The sequence below is a fragment of the Dendrobates tinctorius genome, unplaced genomic scaffold (assembly GCF_039654945.1).
Source record: "Dendrobates tinctorius isolate UK_male_01 unplaced genomic scaffold, ASM3965494v1 ptg000028l, whole genome shotgun sequence".
NCBI lineage: Eukaryota > Metazoa > Chordata > Amphibia > Anura > Dendrobatidae > Dendrobates > Dendrobates tinctorius.
This window is the reverse complement of record NW_027361696.1, coordinates 53,005,454-53,023,264: the sequence shown is the minus strand read 5'-3', so window position 1 is coordinate 53,023,264 and position 17,811 is coordinate 53,005,454. Positions and strand designations below refer to the sequence as shown.

The window sequence follows — 17,811 nt, the reverse complement described above, 5'->3', positions numbered from 1 at the left end:
AGTCTCCTATGTGATGTGTATAAAGGAATACCAGAGTCTCCTAGGTGATGTATATACAGCAGTTCCTGTCTTTCCTGTGATCTGTGATGTACATGCTCTAGCCCCAATTTCCTGCGATGAATGAGCTTCAGCATCTCATAAGTGCTGCATATATGGCAGCCTCAGTGACTCCTATGTAATGTATATGCTCCAGCCCCAGGGTCTCCTATCAAATGTATATACTGCAGCCCCAGCATTTCCTATGTGATACATATTCTCCAGCCCCAGCGTCTCCTATGTAATGAATATACTACAGACATCCTACTGCTTGTGCGCTATAAATGTAACGTGAGCAGTGATGTATTTCCCCCGAGAGGAGACTTGCAACGTAATCTACATCAGTGTTCTTAACTTACTGCTGCAAGTTCTTTCCTAAACTTATCACAAAGTGTCGCCTGTTCTCCAGACCGGCGCAAATCTGAAAAAGTAGTTACGAGAAGCAACATCACAAGAGCTCCCAAGGGAAGTTGCTCCAGACATCACATCGGGGGCGAGTTTGACCAAATCATTTTTGCGGCCCCCGAATAACAGTATAAATATCCAAATGGCCCTTGGCAGAATTTTCTTTTTTCCCCACCCCTGGAATAAAGTGTAATCCCCCGGCAGGAGCCGTTGATGTCGTTCCCCAGCTCTCACCTCCAGCTGGTGCAGAAGTTGCAGGTTGGAGTCTCCGATGAAGACGACCTCCGGCTCTTTGTCTTTGCTGCTGGCCACAAAGTGATTGTGCTGAAAGACAAACAAAAGAACAATGGAGGATGAACCAATAAGACTTATTTTTTCCCACCAGCAGAAAATATCTGCCTTTTTAAAAGCCACAATTCTTTCTGCGCGCTGTGTGTGCGCGGATTTTATGCACATGGATTTTATGCATGTGGATTTTATGCACGGTAAAATCTGCAATAAATCAAATCGTTTTGTTTACGTCACTTTCTGATCAGACATTTTTTTGCAGCTTCTCCTGCTGTAGGGACTACAACTCCCAGCTTTGCAGGCTACGACCAGGACATGGGTGAAAAAAAGGGGTCTGTTCCTGTAGAATTGCAGGTTTTGGTGGCCAAAGTCACTAATCCGTGGTCCGGAGAACTGCCTCCCAGTATTCAGGAATTGTAGTTTGGCAACAGCTGTTGAGTGTAGTAGTAGTAAAGGACCGGTACTGACCACGGACATCCAGCGCCCATCCCCCTGCACGTCTTTCGCAGGGGTGGGGATCACAGCGGGGTTCTTGTCGCCGTCACACATTGTGTCCTGGAGAAAAAAAAAAAAGAAAGATTGATGCCCATGTTGGGAGTTGTAGTTTTGGCACACGACGATGTGGAAGTTCCAATACTCAGTGCCAGCCAGACGCGGTGACGTCAACAGGAGCCGCCGATTGTACGTCCTGGGAGCCCCGCTACGGAGAGGGAGTAGTACATGATGCAAACGGTGAACCACGTGATATAAGGAGGCCATCCGAGGGGGTCCACTTTAATAAGATCCATACAATCAACCCTTCCCGACCACCAGCAGCAACCTGAGCTCTGGTAAGGGGCATTTATACCACTACCCCCCCCCCCCCCCCGAAAAAAACTAATCTTTTTTTACCAAATTTTTCAAAGCGAAGGTGCAAAAAAGAAAGGAAGGGGTTAAACTGAAGCAAAGGGAAAGCAGAGCTGTTGCCCATAGCAACCAAGCTGCAAAATGAAAGCTTGATTCCGATTGGTTGCTATGGGCAGCTTCTTCACTCTGCCTTGGCGGGCACATGTAGCAAGGCGCACATTCCCCTCATGCAGTGTCCCGGCAGCCCCCACGTATCGCCGGCTGTGTGATTCCTCTGCACCTCACCTGCTCTTCCCTTCTTCCAGTGTCTCCAGCAGGAACCCTCCCTCCTGGACCGCACCACCCTGCAAATACAGCGGGGGGGAACCCCCTCTGACAAATCCTTCTTCCCAGGACTACCAAATCGGCAACTAACAATTCTTCCCCCCCCTTCTGTAATGTGCTGAATGGATTTGTCCAGGAAGAAGCTCTATCAATGCGGAAATGAAAACTTTGCACTCCCCTATAATTTGTAATGGAACAGCCCAGTCTTTACATTTAGGTTGAACCATGATTGCCTTTGGAGGGATGATCTTGTTTCCCCCTATTACAAAAATGCTATGGGCCTGTCTCGCCATTACAGAAATGAAAGCTGGGCGATACCAAGTGGGACAAGCAGGGGGATTAGCATGGATAGACAGTTTCGGTGACGTCGTAGAGCGTTAGAACCGGGGGTCTTGGTTCCCTGCGCCATATTGTTTCTGGAGACCGTTATGTAAGACATGGGTATAATAGTGTGTGACATAATAATGGTATTACAGCCCGCTGTAATATTGGACAGTTTAGTGTCATCAATGTGAGGTTGGTTTTATTACATGTTACTGTAATATTTTGATAGATTTTCATGTTTTTTAGTCACAGATGGTGAAGTTGTGTAGTATATGTTAGGTTTGCACTGCAGACGGGGCCCTTGCTCCTGGAGGCCGCATGTATGGCGGTGGTGCGTAGGGTGACGACATGAATGTTGGGGGTCCGACACATGAGACCCCCTCCCATCAGACTGGGACCCTACCAATCACATAGGGGGCCCTGACATGTTAGATCTCAGTGGGCCCAACTAATGCATGTGGGGGTCTCCCAGGATCCAGCTAACGTAACTTGCAGCACATGGATCTCAGCTGTTAGGGGTCTTTTATGCTACTGGTCTCATATTAGAGAACCTTTCGGACCCCTCTAGGTGACTTGTGCACCCAGTCTAGTTAGGTGGGAGCTATATCCCCCCCATACACTTGCATCCTTATCCGAGTGTGCACGTATTCCTAAGAAACAGGAAACAATGATGGAACATCCCCCTTGAGAGCGAAAGGATCGGACATGGTGACATTCAACAGCCCCATCCTTTTTCTCTGAAACCTACCATCGATAGGTGTCCATCCACATTAGATGCAAAAATCAGCAAGGTCTGACAAGAACCACAAACATTAATGCCCTACTGACCATCAGGATCTGCTTCAGATCCCAAACGTCCCCATAGCCTCATTTTGCAGCATTAAGGGTGTGTGTACACGCTGCGGAATGCTCTGCGGATTTAGTAAAAGACCTGCGGTTTATCTGCGGATTAGCCTGCGGTTTATCATCTCTACAATGGAGCAGATGGCAAACCGCAGCGGAATCCGCAGAAAGAATTGACATGTCAATTCTTTCTGCGGTTTTGAAACCGCAGAAAATCCGCAGCATCTGCACTGCGGTTTTCATTTTGCATAGAAAATAAAGGTACTGTACAACGCAGCAGAAACTGCTGCAGATCCACAGCGTGTGCACACACCCTTATACTCTATCTTAAAGGGGTTTTCCAAATTCAGAGGTATCCCCCTGAAAGGCTTCAGTTGCTTTACTCACCCTCCCTGGGTCCAGAGTAAGTCTGCACTAGTGATGAGCAAGCAAGCGTGCTCAGATAAGGTGTTATCCACGCATGCTTGTGTCCTATTCAAGTGTCTTCAGTGTGCTCGAAAAAAATGCTCAAGTCCCAGCGGCTGCTTGTTTCACGGCTGTTCAACAGCTGTAACGTGCAGGGATTGCTAACAAATGGGTAATCCCTGCATGTGTTGTGGCTGTCGAACAGCCGTGAGACATGCCGCTGCGGGGACTCGAGCACGCCGAAAATACTCGATTAGGACACATAACATCTTATCCAAGCAAAACTTACTAATCACTAGTCTTTACTGCTGCTCCCGTTGTCTATTATTTTTTGCAGAGCTAACGTCATATCACTGCAGTCAATCTGAGCTCAGTTATTGGCTTCAGCGCTGTTGACGTGACGCCTGCACTACAGACAATCTAGTAGATCAGGGGCAGTGGTGGTGACTCAGCACTGGACCAGGGGAGGGTGAGTAAAGAAAAATTTGTGGCGAAAAGGTGTTTTCCACAACTAAAAATCCCTTTAAAGACTGTGAGTTGCAACAGGTGAGCAGGTGCATCATAAAGTGTCCACTCGTGCACACTAGAGAGTTTCCAGTTAATGAATGGGTATAAACTAAAGTTACCTAGACAAGCGTCAATATTAATCCTGTTTCCATCATAGGTGATGATGTCTCGAGATGACCACAGTCACAGCGATCCAAAGCTTCCCTTGAGTTTGGGACCAAATACCTGTTCAGTCTTTTACTCCAGTGGTAACTTGATGAAGATCAACGATTGTAAGACTAATAAACCCCTAAAAATCAAGAGACGAAAAACTAAGAAAGAGCTGAACAATGCAAAATTCAAGTCACGTACTGAAATCTTCAAGAAGAAGACATTCTCCCAAGGAGTCCTGCAAAGGAACAACATGGTCGTGAAGATGGTCTCTCAATCTGGAATGAAAGCCGCGTGTAACTCTAGGCAAGTGTTCATTACGGAAAACCGCCTGACCCATCACCAAGGGATCTTCAATCATGAGATCAAATCTATTGACATTGGGAGAATTGTAAACCAGACAATCAAGGTGGATCTATCAAAGACTGGCAGTGACTACTCCAGAAAAAAGACACCTCAAAGCCAGGGACACCTCTATTTAGGCCTTATTCCAACACCAGAATTAAAAAATCAAGATGTACATTCCTCTCAAAAAGAGCATTCAACTGAAATACCAGCCTGTATATCTGAGCCTGCATGGCGCAACCAAGAAGACAATGAGCCCACCTCGTACAACCAGCAAGACCATGAGCGTGCCTCGTGCTACCAGCAAGACCATGAGCGTGCCTCGTGCTACCAGCAAGACCATGAGCGTGCCTCGTGCTACCAGCAAGACCATGAGCGTACCTCGTGCTACCAGCAAGACCATGAGCGTGCCTCGTGCTACCAGCAAGACCATGAGCGTGCCTCGTGCTACCAGCAAGACCATGAGCGTGCCTCGTGCTACCAGCAAGACCATGAGCGTGCCTCGTGCTACCAGCAAGACCATGAGCGTGCCTCGTGCTACCAGCAAGACCATGAGCGTGCCTCGTGCTACCAGCAAGACCATGAGCGTGCCTCGTGCTACCAGCAAGACCATGAGCGTGCCTCGTGCTACCAGCAAGACCATGAGCGTGCCTCGTGCTACCAGCAAGACCATGAGCGGGCCTCGTGCAACCAGCAAGACCATGAGCGGGCCTCGTGCAACCAGCAAGACCATGAGCGGGCCTCGTGCAACCAGCAAGACCATGAGCGGGCCTCGTGCAACCAGCAAGACCATGAGCGGGCCTCGTGCAACCAGCAAGACCATGAGCGGGCCTCGTGCAACCAGCAAGACCATGAGCGGGCCTCGTGCAACCAGCAAGACCATGAGCGGGCCTCGTGCAACCAGCAAGACCATGAGCGGGCCTCGTGCAACCAGCAAGACCATGAGCGGGCCTCGTGCAACCAGCAAGACCATGAGCGGGCCTTGTGCAACCAGCAAGACCATGAGCGGGCCTTGTGCAACCAGCAAGACCATGAGCGGGCCTTGTGCACCCAGAAAGGCCATGAGCGGGCTTTGTTCAACCCACAAGGCCCTTCTTGTGCTTTGTGCAATCAGGAAAACCACGAGCATGCCTCGCACCATCATCAATATCATAAACATGCCTTATACAGCCAGCAAGACCATAAACGTGCCTCGGGAAATCGGCAAAACCAGAAGCGTGCCTCGGGCATCCAGCAAGACCATGAGTGTTCCTCGGGCATCCAGCAAGAACATGAAAGTGCCTTTTACAACCAACAATACCATGAGCGTGCCTCAGGCATCCAGGAAGACGTCAAGCTTACCTGGCACAACCAGCAAAGCAAAGATCCTGCCTTTTGCAACCAGCTAGACAAGGAAATACTAAAGTGCCAGTCGAACCCTCAAAATGAGAACCAAGCTAACCGAAGTTGTGAAACCACAATGTCTCCTTTCAGAAATCAATCAACACTCGTTTTGGAGGCAGCCAAGGACATCGTGAACATGCTTGATAAACACTCATTTTTTCACGGCCGCAACCTGATAAGTGACACCCGACAAGCTATACTGCAGAAAGTGAGACGCCTACGTGATACAAAGCCTCCTCCACCTGCTGTGCCTGTACAGAGAAGTCCTGCAAACAAACAGACAGGTAAGGTCAATGTGTAGCACCGAAGAGTTGTGTCCTAGCTCTAGAAAGCTTCTTCATCATTTCTGTGTGGAGCAAAGACCACTCCATACAGCATGGGTGCAGCCATGTTGTACAGCCAGCACCTAAGAGTAACTGCTGCTCTGATCTCAACAGTTTAACCCTTTAGATGCTACTGTTATTTGTGATACTAGCATTTAAGAGGGGACTCTTCTAACTCCTGTCAGTCCCCCTTGAAAGCGCTACCATTGCATCCAGGAGACTGCTTACCACCTCCGTGTCTGCCATGCTAAAACTGAAAAAAAAAAAAAATGGTAGAATTGCTGTTCTTTTTTTTTTGTTACTTCACTTCCTATACCCCCCCGAAAAAAAAAATGGTAGAATTGCTGTTCTTTTTTTTTTTTTTTTGTTACTTCACTTCCTATACCCCCCCCCCCCCCCCCCGAAAAAAAAAATGATGGAATTGTATCATGAGAAACTACAGCTCGTACAAAAAGGAGGGAACGGAGCATTTTTTAAAATTTTTGTGCAATTTGTAAGCAAAAAAAACTAAACCTATAGCTATAAATTTGGTATAACTATAACTCTTCTGACCCAGGATATTTGTGTTTTTTGCTTTCTGTTAACTCTTCTGACCCGTAGGAAAAAGTTACCTTTACCGCATCATAAAATTAAGAAACAAATAAACAATGGCAGAATTGCTGTTTTTTTTGTTTGTTTTTTTTTCTTTTATACTCCATTTCGCCCCAGTTGAAATTTTTCCCGACTTTTTTTCGGTGCATCGTATAGTAAAATGAATGATGTCATTGTCGACATGAAAGCAAAAACAAGATGGAAAAATAAACGAAATTGAGGAAAAAAAACAAAATCGCAAAAGAAAGATCTTGGACCAAATGAAGCCGAAGTTTACGCTAAAGGCCGCACTAAGCAGAATTAGACCTGAGGTTACTTTGGTCTTATCATGAGAAGATTCGGCTTTGGGGGGGGGAGTATTATACATGAAAGAGATGAAGTTTTCTAGAAATTACCAACAAGGTATTGAGAAGCGCGAAGACCAGATGAAGTGAAGAGATGCTGTCGGATATAGGGGTCCCGTATTATACTTCTATCATTCCCCATCTTTCCTTGTGCCTTCATCCTCATCATGCCCTACAAGCTCGCAGCTGGGTGTCATCTGATGCGGGACAAGAAGTAGGTCACTTTGATTGCACAGCTACTTAACAATTCGAATGCGGAGACCAGCAGCGCACGAGCAGCTATTTCTGAGCAATCATGAGCAATTTTCTCCAGCAATTTACCTAAAATATTGCTATAATTGGGGCAGCTGCAACCTTCTCATATGGAAATCCCGGCATGTTGCTAGAACACAGGATCCCGGATTGCCAATGACAATATCCTCTACATTATTATTTGATTTTTTTTAATCCAGGCCTGGGCTGAGAAAACAGCCAGGGTGAGAAATCTGACATTTTTTCCCATTGGTTGGTATTACTTTATTTTTTATGGTGCTTTTGTAGGTACATGCCCCATAAAAGGCTCTGAGTTTTTTGTGTTTTCTTTTTTTTTTTTTTAACGTCATTTACATGCATATTTTTCCCCACAGAAAAAAATTATATCAAAAGAAAGGCACACTTGCATTTGGGGAGAAAAAAAATGTTTGCACCCAAAAGCACTTTTTTTTTCTTTGCAATGCATATGATATTTTCCAATTTTGCAGTGAAAAATAATATATACACTACTGTTCAAAAGTTTGGGGTCACCCAGACAATTTTGTGTTTTCCATGAATTTTATTAATCAAATGAGTTGCCAAATGAATTTAAAATCTAGTCCAGACATTGACAAGGTTCGAAAAAAAGATTTTTATTTGAAATAATTTTCTCCTTCAAACTTTGCTTTCGTCAAAGAATGCTCCCTTTGCAGCAATTCCAGCATTGCAGACCATTGGCATTCTAGCAGTTAATTTGCTGAGGTAATCTGGAGAAATTTCACCCCATGCTTCCAGAAGCCCCTCCCACAAGTTGGTTTGGCTTGATGGGCACTTTTTGCGTATCATACGGGTCAAGCTGCTCCCACAACAGTTCAGTGGGGTTGAGATCTGGTGACTGCGCTGGCCACTCCATTACAGATAGAATATCCGTTTCCTGCTTCTTCCCTAAATAGTTCTTGCATAATTTGGAGGTGTGCTTTGGGTCATTGTCCTGTTGTAGGAAGAAATTGGCTCCAATCAAGCGCTGTCCACAGGGTATGGCATAGCATTGCAATATGGAGTGATAGCCTTCCTTATTCAAAATCCTTTTTACCTTGTACAAATCTCCTACTTTACCAGCACCAAAGCAACCCCAGACCATCACATTACCTCCACCATGCTTGACAGATGGTGTGAGGCACTCTTCCAGCATCTTTTCAATTCTGCGTCTCACAAATGTTGTTCTGTGTGATCCAAACACCTCAAACTTGGATTCGTCTGTCCATAACAATTTTTTCCAATCTTCCACTGTCCAATGTCGTTCTTTTGCCCATATTAATCTTTTCCTTTTATTGGCCAGTCTCAGATATGGCTTTTTCTTTGCCACTCTACCCTGAAGGCCAGCATCCCAGAGTCACCTCTTCACTGTAGATGTTGACACTGGCATTTTGCGTGTACTGTTTAACCCCTTTCTGCCATTAGACGTACTATCCCGTCCATGTGCCCTGGGACTTAATTCCCAAGGACGGGATAGTACGTCTAATGCGATCAGCGGCGCCCACGTGGTGAGCGCCGCTGATCGCGGCCGGGTGTCAGCTGATTATCACAGCTGACACCCGGCACAATGTGTTAGGGGCGGTCACAGACCGCCCCTGACACGTTAACCCCTTGTACACTGCGATCAAAAATGGTCGCGGTGTACCGGGGGTTAAAGGGAAGCATCGGCAGGGAGGGGGCTCCCTCCGTGCTTCCCTGAGCCCCCCACGGCAGCGCAATGTGCAGCACTACTGCGGGGGACTCCTTCCCTACAGGCCCCCGGATCCAAGATGGCGACGGGGGCCTGTAGGGAGCTGACTTCCTCACTGCCTGCAGAGTGCAGGCATGAGGAAGTCTGCAGAACTGCCTGTGACAGATTGCTGATCTGTCACAGTGATCTGTCACAGGACAGTGATGTCCCACCTGGGACTATGTAATAAATTTAAAAAAAAAAAAAAAAGTGTAAAAATAATTTTAAAAAAATCGCTAAATAAATTAGTAAAAAAAAAAATATTCCCCAATAAATTCATTTTTTGAATATAAATAAATAAAAGTACACATATTTGTTATCGCCGCGTCCGTAGCGAACCCCTTAAAAAATAAAAATAAAAAACTAAGCAAAAAATAATGATTTATTATCATACCACCGAACAAAAAGGGCAATAACGCGCGATCAAAAAGACGCATATAAATATCCATCGTACCGCTGAAAACGTCATCTTGTCCCGCAAAAAACGAGCCGCCATACAGCGTTATCCGCAAAAAACTAAAAAAGTTATAGCTCGCAGAATAAAGCGATGCAAAAATGATTATTTTTTATACAAAATTGTTTTCATTGCAAAAAACCGACAAAACATAAAAAAACGACCTAAATGAGGTATCGCTGTAACCGTACCGACCTGAAGAATAAAACCGCTTTATCAATTTTACCGCACGCGGAACGGTGAAAACGCACCCCCCAAAAGAGATTCATGAAATGCTGGTTTTTGTTCATTCTGCGTCCCAAAAATCGGAATAAAAAGCGATCAAAAAATGTCACATGCCCGAAAATGGTACCAATAAAAACGTGAACTCGTCCTGCAAAGAATAAGACCTCACATGACTCGGTGGGTCAAAATACGGAAAAATTATAGTTCTCAATATGTGGTGATGCAAAAACTATTTTTACAATAAAAAGCGTCTTTTAGCGTGCGACAGCCGCCAAACATAAAAACCGCCATAAATAGTAAATCAAACCCCCCGTTATCACCCCCTTAGGCTACTTTCACACTTGCTTTTTTTTGCAGCGTGTTTTTCCCGCAAAAAAACGCACTGAAAAAACGCATACAAATGCTGCGTTTTTTTCAAGCATTTTTATGAGCAAGCATGAAAAAAACGCAGCGTTTTTATGCATTTGTATGCGTTTTTAGTGCGTTTTTACCGCGATTGCGTTTTTTCCAACATTAGGTGGCCCCTCACACTAACCCAAACCCGGCTTTTCTCACTTCAGTGACCCCTATTGGTTACAGAGGGGCTCACACACTTCATGCATGAAGCACAGTAATAAGGGTCGCTCTGATTTATGATCTTATGTTCTGCGTTTCATTTACTGAAATGAATTTACAGCGTGGATGAAACGTTATCGTTTCATGAAGAGATCCTTAAAATGATTTCTTAGGTACTGCGCTATATACTGCATGTGACATGTCACTCACCAGGTGGCGCTGTTTGTAATGAATCCTTGCATGCCATAGCCTTGCTGCATCCCCCAAACTTTACTTGATGTTTCTCAGAACTTTGCATTTAAACGGAATGTTTCATTAAAAGCGAAACCGCCTGATGCCTGTTTTACATCCATAGATTTTGCCATCTCAGACCTCAGTCTGTAATGATGAACTCCCAAGAATTCAGTGACAAGGTGTCGGATGGTCATGTGACGGCACCCTGTCTATCTCGCTGGCTAACACATTTTTGACTTTAATGGCCCTAAAAATGTTTTATTTTCTTAGGAGGGCTATCAAAATAATTTTGGGAATATTTTTAATTTCTTTTTAGGAGAATTTTTTTTTAATGTTGGGCAAAATACATTTCACTGTCTGTTAGGCGTCGGGTTTCTCCCTTTGCACAGGAAGAATGCCGAGCCTTGCATTCTCCCATTCAGTCCCGGCCACAGAGGAGCTTGCTCAGCAAAGACGTCGTTCCCAGCGTCTTGCTCAAGCTAGTGCTGTCAAGTTGGTTGCTGCCATCCCTGTTTCAGCTATAGCAGCCTGCACTAGCGAGCAGCTCATGGGACTGTCCCTTTTTTTGCTCCACTGAGCATGCCCGTGGCTCAACCCCTCATTGGAGCTCAGGGGTCACATGCTCAGGTCTCGTGCCTGTTCCTATTGGACCACATGGAAGGTCCCGGAAGGTGACGCTATAAAAGACCCGCATGGCCGCAGGGCCATGCGCTAATATAGACTCAGATGGCTAGTTGTGTGTGTGATGAAGGATGCTTGTGAACCGCTGAATGACTCATTATGACTCCCTCCCTCTGGTTGTGCTTGTATATAGGGTTAGGGAGTAGAGTCAGCGCCGAGTAGTGGCAGTGCCTAGTGCTGCAGTGCTCCCAGCCCTTTTCACACGATAGCGCAAGCGTGTGCCAATCTGTATTAGGCGCCACTGTACAGCTGATTCAGCAGCGTCCGTCAGTGCGACGCCGTGCGCAGATAGTGCGCCTTCCAGCTCTAGCTTAGCTTGGTTGGTGGCATCCACCAGGGCGGCGCTGCATGCTGTTGAAGCGGTTATCTCTAGCCACTTTGTGCAGGCATCACAGTTGCGGTGCTAAACGCTAGAGGGGCGCTATCCCTGTGTCCTTGGGGCAGAGTCCTGTGCCTCTACACTACGCACCCCCTGCCGAGTCCTGTGAAGCTAAAATGTTGTGGCATTGGTTTCAGCGGCTCTGTGGAGTAACAGAGTTCACTCTTGTACGCACCGGGTCAGTGGTTACCCGCCAGTGTTCAGATAGTACTCCGCCATTACCGAGCAGCAGGTTACCATCTCTGCACGGTGGACCCCGGATTGCAATCGCACTTACTTATATTTTATATTTAGTGCGATCTGCAACCCTATTACTGTCTAATTTTTTTATTCTTTAATTGTGTAAAATGACACTAAAATAAAGGATTAGACCAGGGTCTCTATCATTTGTCATTTAGCTAGTTGATATGTATAGTTTTGGGTGCGATAAAGAAAGAGGTAGAATCAACATCATCGAAATGTGTTGGAGAAGGATGCTATCAATATGGTATATGTATGGAACTATCAATTTTGGAACAAATCAAGCCAAACATGTCAGTGGAAGCAAGGATCACCAAGCTACGACTTGCCTACTTTGGACACATCATACAAAGAGAGCGATCACTGGAGAATGACATCATGGTCGGAAGGATAGAAGGAACAAGGTGAAGAGGAAGACCAGAAACCCGATGGCTTGATACTATCAAGATAACGGCGGAGAAGACCCTGGTGGACCTGTCTAGGCTGCACAAGATTGATCTTCCTACAGAGCATTCATCCATCAAGTCGCCATGGCCCAAGAACAAGCTGAAGGCCGTTAAAAAAATAATAGTCTTTGGTGAACAGGGACAAGTTTGTGTTGTCGCTGGAAATATATATATTTTTTTCCTTCAGTAAAGTTGTTAAATTAGATCTTCCTCATTAGGTCGCAAAAAACCTCAGTGGATCATTCATCACTTAAAGGGTTACTCTCAGTCTTAAGGAGTTTACCGCTCCCTTTCCTGTTGGCTTCCTGCTTTCCAAAGGGGGTTGTGTGCTGGAGAAGGACAGCATGGTCGGAAGAATAGAAGGTGAAGAGGAAGACCACCAATACAATGACTTGATCCTATCAAGATAACTGCGGAGAAGAAACTGGTGGACCTATCTAGGCTCCAGATAATTCACATGGTCGTGCCGCTAACCCAAATTCTCCAATGCTCCAAGTAGGGGCAGCATGAGACGAGCTTAGGGGGGTACTGAGGCAGTCCTGAATCCAGGGATCAGGCGACGCTTGCAAGCTGTATAACAAAGAGCTTTTAAGTGCTGCACTTTTTGACGAGGAGACTGGCCACCTCAATATGGGCTCCCCGGCTGTCTGATATCTGGACAGCCCACCTACTCCTACTATTCTAGAGAAGCTTTTAACCAGTACGGCATAACTTCCACAGTGTGTAGTCCTAAAGGGATCTTCTCCGACCTTAATATTGATAACATCAGATAGGAGAGGTTCAACCTGACACCTCAACTGACCTCTACGCATTGGTCATGGATGGTACCGCAAGCTCTTTATTAAATGGTGGTCACTACTCAATGTATGGAGCTGTAATCGTGGAGACACATACCCCTGCATTAGAGCTGAACAAAACTGTAGGATGTTTTTAAGCTTTTTATTTTTTGTTGCAAATTTGCTCCGTTTTAATTTTTCGTCCACGTGAACGAAAAAGAAACTTTGCCTCCACTGTCAACCTAGCATAGGTGACCTGGTTACGGCTACACGGTTTACAGTTTTTCAATATCTTCCCTTCTCTGTCTTTTTTTTTTTTTTATACCAATAGCCTGTTCGCCTGTTGATTTACATAAGACTATCCCTTTAGCAATATGTTAATATTTGCACACAAGGGGATGAGAGTATGGACAGTGCTCCGTCTAATCCCGCTCCTCAAAAGAATTTAGGTCACCCCGCCGCACGGCTTTCCAGTTCCCGATGCCTAAAAAAAGGTGCATACTTAAAAAGTTTTTTCAAGATTGATGGATTTGGCAGCCTGACAAGCCCAGCGCTTGAGACTTCATACAAATCGCTTCACAAATGGCCTGTCTGTCTCCGAATCTCTGAATGTCATCATCGCTCAGAAAACCTGAAATATCCGAAATGAAACAACCCTTTCAGGACACGGTTATTGACGGCCATGGAAATATCACATTGTGCACAGCCAAAAATCCACAGCCAAGGGGTCCTAACCCTTCAACACCGCATGTTAATTTAGTGCTTGATGCAGCGGATTTTTTTTCATCTCTGCATTTCAAAAGCTTTTTTTTTTGTTTTGTTTTGTTTTTTGGCAACAAAAGTTTTATTTCTTATTGGCACGATTTGGAAAAAATATGTATTGAAAAAAACGTATTATTTTTGCATTTATACTGTGACACAATAAAAACTCTTGAAAAATATTTCCACATTTAAGAGCCATAAGTTCTTTATTTTTCCGTAGACTGAGTTTTTACGACACGAGCTTTAGATTTTACTTGTACCTTTTTGAGAAAGAAACCATTTTTTATCGCATTTTATTTCATTTGTTTAGAAGGATAGGTAACCGAAAAAACAGCAATTGTCATATGTTGTTTATGGCGTATACTTGTACCATGCAGAATAAATGCTACGTAGCTTATTTTTTGATGTTTTTCTATAATAATTTATTTTACTCATTTATATAGCGCTATTAATTCCACAGCGCTTTACCGACATTATCATCACTGTCCCCGATGGGGCTCACAATCTAAATTCCCTATCAGTATGTCTTTGGAGTGTGGGAGGAAACCACGCAAACACAGGGAGAACATACAAACTCCTTGCAGGTGTTGTCCTTGATGAGATTTGAACCCAGGACCCCAGCGCTGCAAGGCTGCACTGCTAAACTCTGAGCCACTGTGCTGCCCTATATTTTACAGCATTTTTAAGGGAAGAAATTATATTTTTCATTTTAACGAAAGTTGAACTTTTTACTTTTATGTCTGAACTGCATCTTATTATGTAACTCATCAGCACCCCATTGGTTTAGGGATAAAAAGGTAACTCCTTTTTCTCTCTGCAACCGCTTAGATGCTACGAACACTATAGACCACTTTCTAAGGGGTTAAGCATCTGAAATACGATTTTTTTTTTCCCACTATCATTGCAGAAAAGCGCCATTTATAATATACTGTATGTACAGAAAGTTTCAGAAAGTCCTTCCTGACAATAATCTATGTATCTTTCTGTCTGATTTGCCAAGAGACTCCACTTTGCCGGGGTCGCATTACTACTCGACTAATCATCAACTAGGAATCAGTCTTAAAGCCTATGTACAAGTAGTTATTGTCACAGAATTTTTTTTATTGATCATTTGCTTCCTAAATGCAAAGCTAAGCAACTTTCTAAATATTCTTTATTAAAAATCTTCTATCACGTTGCTACAGAGTGTTTGCATGTCGTTTATCTTGTTAAATAGCCTTCAAAAAATCTGCAAAGCCGTCAGAATTCCTGCTCCTATTTCTGACTACTCTCCATTACCTACCCCTCTTTTCTCTCAGTGCCACACATTCAGTATTTGGTCAGTATTTTACATCAGTATGAGTGGGTGAAAAATGCAGAAGTCTTGTCATCTGATTGTCTCACTCCTTATTTTGTCTTACAAATACTGATGTAAAATACTGATCAAATACTAAACATGGCCTTGGAGATAGCAGGAAGGAAGGGGTTGCACAGATCTTTACAGCATAGAGAGGGTAGAAAGCATGTATAGTCTTACGGAGGGCAGAGAATACAGGATGTGGAACTCGAGGAAGCATATGTTAAGGATAGAAGATGTGCTGATATATGAGCTAAGGAAGACAGCAGATGCCACATACAGCCTACATTACTGGAAGAAATCTGAGACATGGATCAGGGTGAGGATTGTGCAATTTTATTATCTCAAGGTAACCACTAGCATAGATAGAAATATATTTTCCCACGCCAAAGGTATGCAAAGGGTTGTCCACCACTAGCCTTATCTTAAACACTATATTTCCCCTTGGAAAATAAAATCACTTTATATTCGCCTTCCGCACTGTAGTTTTTTCAGCAATGTCAGCGCCGGGTCTCCCAGGGCTCGCGTAACAAAGCTTTGCCCACGTGAGCCCTGTAGCCTATCAGCAGCTATTCAGTTTCAATCCTCTCACTTCCATTGGACGTCTGCAGCCCATTAGTGGTCATTGATTAGCTGTAGTTCTCACGTGGCATAATAATGTCACACAAGCCCGGAGGGACCCGGCGGCGACATCACTAGAACCATACCGATACAAGTTGGGAGTATAGTGTATTTTTATTTTACAAATGGGAATATGGTATTTCTGGCAGGTTGTCCTAGTAGCATACAACCCCTTTATGCAATTTGAGACATCCAGCACTCCTGGAGTCCTCATCAGCATATCTGCTAGGTGTTCAAAAATATGTGTACATGAGAAATCAAGATATATTTGTATTATTCTTTTGTAGGTAATGTTCATATGTATAAAGATCTAGGATTTGTCGATAAAACGGGTACAGACATTAGGAAACTGGTGCAAACGACCCAGAGAGGAAGGCCGCCGATACAGACATCCACGATCCGGTATCAGCCATTTCCCAGCAACAGTCCGGCTCACACACTTATAAAGATGGTGAGTCTTGTTAGATTATGAAAGAATGGCCAAATGGGGGATAATTGAGGATGTAACCAGGCGAAAACATGGAAGAGCGCATAAAGATGGGGCAACTAAACAATATAGGAAGTTAGGGTCTTCTGAAAAAATCTAGCTTTGCAACTCCTCCCCCTTTGCTTGTCAGTGCGCATTAGGGGATTCTTACTTTATGACAGCTTGTAGACCATTGCTTTAAAGCTTCCTTTATTATAATACATTGTCCATATCCGTTCCTAGTAGGGTAGGCAGGACCTGGATCGTATTAATGTCACATCAAGCTGCTTGTGTTGCGTTTATATGACTTGTCTCATGGTATATCCATGACATTTATTATTGTTTTTACAGGCAAATCAAGAGGACCACCTAAGTCCCAGGGATACTTTGCACCAGCCCATGCGTTACGAATCTGATTGTAACTTCTCACGCCAGTACAGACAAATACCATCCCAAAGTCTTCCCAATATCCTGATTTCTTCAAGTCATAATCCTAAGCCGAGCAGACGAGAGAGGAAATCGTCGAGTTTCTGCAGGGTGAGGACAGCTGGGAAGACGACCAGTTCACCATTGATTGCCTATAGCCCCCAAGTTAGATGGAGATTGGCAAATGACTTGCCGACAGATTCGCCATCTATCCGTAAAGTTCCTTTGAGCGATGTCAGATACATCGTCATTCCACGGGCTACTAACCAAGAATGTATAAGCAGAACTTCCTTGGAAGACATCTCTGAGGTGCAAAATCCTTCCAGAGTAAGAATAAAAAAGTGTTTTCCAGATGGTGAGAAAACATCAGAGGTCTTCTGGGGCAGCAGAGATCAGAGGTCACCCACAACTAAGTCTCCTGCACCGATCAGGATGTTGGTTAGTGAACAAAACACACATAATGCCTACTCGGCAAAATATTTTGGAAGCCATCATGGTGCTGTCCCTCAGACGTCGATCACCAACCCCGATAGCTCCCTAATTGTCTTTCCTTTGGATTTATCCATGGGATTGGGGAGAGAAGCAAAAAGACACATGTCCTCGTGGCAGGAAGGTGGTGTAGGACCACATTGGGCAACACATGCTGAGCCAAAACTAAGATGTTTGCCTGAACCTACATGTCCTAACACTTGGGATCCATCATCTCTTATACAAAAGAAACCCAAAAATAGAAGGCATGGGGACCTGGGGAACGATGGTGGCATAGAATGGATGCATAGTAGGTCCTGGAGACATGGAAGTTCACAGGATAAGCTCTACAGCCAGCCAATGAAAACGTCTGCAGCTTTGTGCCCACAATCTGGACAGCAGGGATCCTCTTTTTTACCTTTCCAACGTAGGAAGTCTCCAAGTAAGCCTTTGTTAAGCAGGCCAAGCCCTGACACCTGGGTGTACCCAAGAATGAGACTATACTAACTATATGGGGCGCTAAGTATGCTATAATTATAATGTGTGTGATCATTACTCCCTCTGTACAAATATAGTAAACATTTCACATATCCGTTTACTCAGTCTAGAGATTATTTTATCACCAAAACCAT

General features: G+C 44.5%; 2 protein-coding genes across 6 annotated transcripts in view; one reads left to right on the top strand and one right to left on the bottom strand.

The window, feature by feature from the left end:
- PAFAH1B3 (platelet activating factor acetylhydrolase 1b catalytic subunit 3) overlaps positions 1 to 17,811 on the bottom strand; it is a 52,153-nt gene that overhangs the window by 11,123 nt on the left and 23,219 nt on the right. The window contains exons 1-3 of one of the 3 annotated variants that reach the window (XM_073570724.1): positions 1,861 to 1,994; positions 1,198 to 1,284; positions 676 to 765 (exon numbers count right to left, since the gene is read on the bottom strand). In XM_073570724.1, coding sequence (XP_073426825.1) covers positions 676 to 765; positions 1,198 to 1,278 — 171 coding nt within the window. In that variant the 5' untranslated portion in view covers positions 1,279 to 1,284; positions 1,861 to 1,994. Of the gene's footprint in view, positions 1 to 675; positions 766 to 1,197; positions 1,285 to 1,366; positions 1,764 to 1,860; positions 1,995 to 17,811 lie in introns of those variants that run through there. The other 2 variants (XM_073570725.1, XM_073570723.1) reach the window with 2 other exon arrangements.
- PRR19 (proline rich 19) lies at positions 2,175 to 17,777 on the top strand. 3 transcript variants are annotated; one of them, XM_073570720.1, is made up of 4 exons: positions 2,177 to 2,329; positions 4,136 to 6,140; positions 16,107 to 16,270; positions 16,637 to 17,777. In XM_073570720.1, exons 2-4 carry the CDS (start codon positions 4,139 to 4,141, stop codon positions 17,684 to 17,686), a joined length of 3,216 nt encoding a protein of 1,071 aa, XP_073426821.1. In that variant the 5' UTR covers positions 2,177 to 2,329; positions 4,136 to 4,138; the 3' UTR covers positions 17,687 to 17,777. The 3 variants fall into 3 exon arrangements, with proteins under 3 accessions (XP_073426823.1, XP_073426821.1, XP_073426822.1); XM_073570721.1 differs by having other exon boundaries at positions 2,271 to 2,415; XM_073570722.1 differs by lacking the exon at positions 16,107 to 16,270 and having other exon boundaries at positions 2,175 to 2,329; positions 16,637 to 16,841.

What these genes read in the sequence shown, in the direction of transcription:
- PRR19 (XM_073570720.1), top strand. Translation starts at nt 4,139, where the DNA reads ATGATGTCTCGAGATGACCACAGTCACAGCGATCCAAAGCTTCCCTTG. An exon ending in TCCTGCAAACAAACAGACAG is followed by an intron (nt 6,141 to 16,106) that starts GTAAGGTCAATG and finishes ATTCTTTTGTAG; the next exon opens with GTAATGTTCATATGTATAAA. An exon ending in CTCACACACTTATAAAGATG is followed by an intron (nt 16,271 to 16,636) that starts GTGAGTCTTGTT and finishes TTGTTTTTACAG; the next exon opens with GCAAATCAAGAGGACCACCT.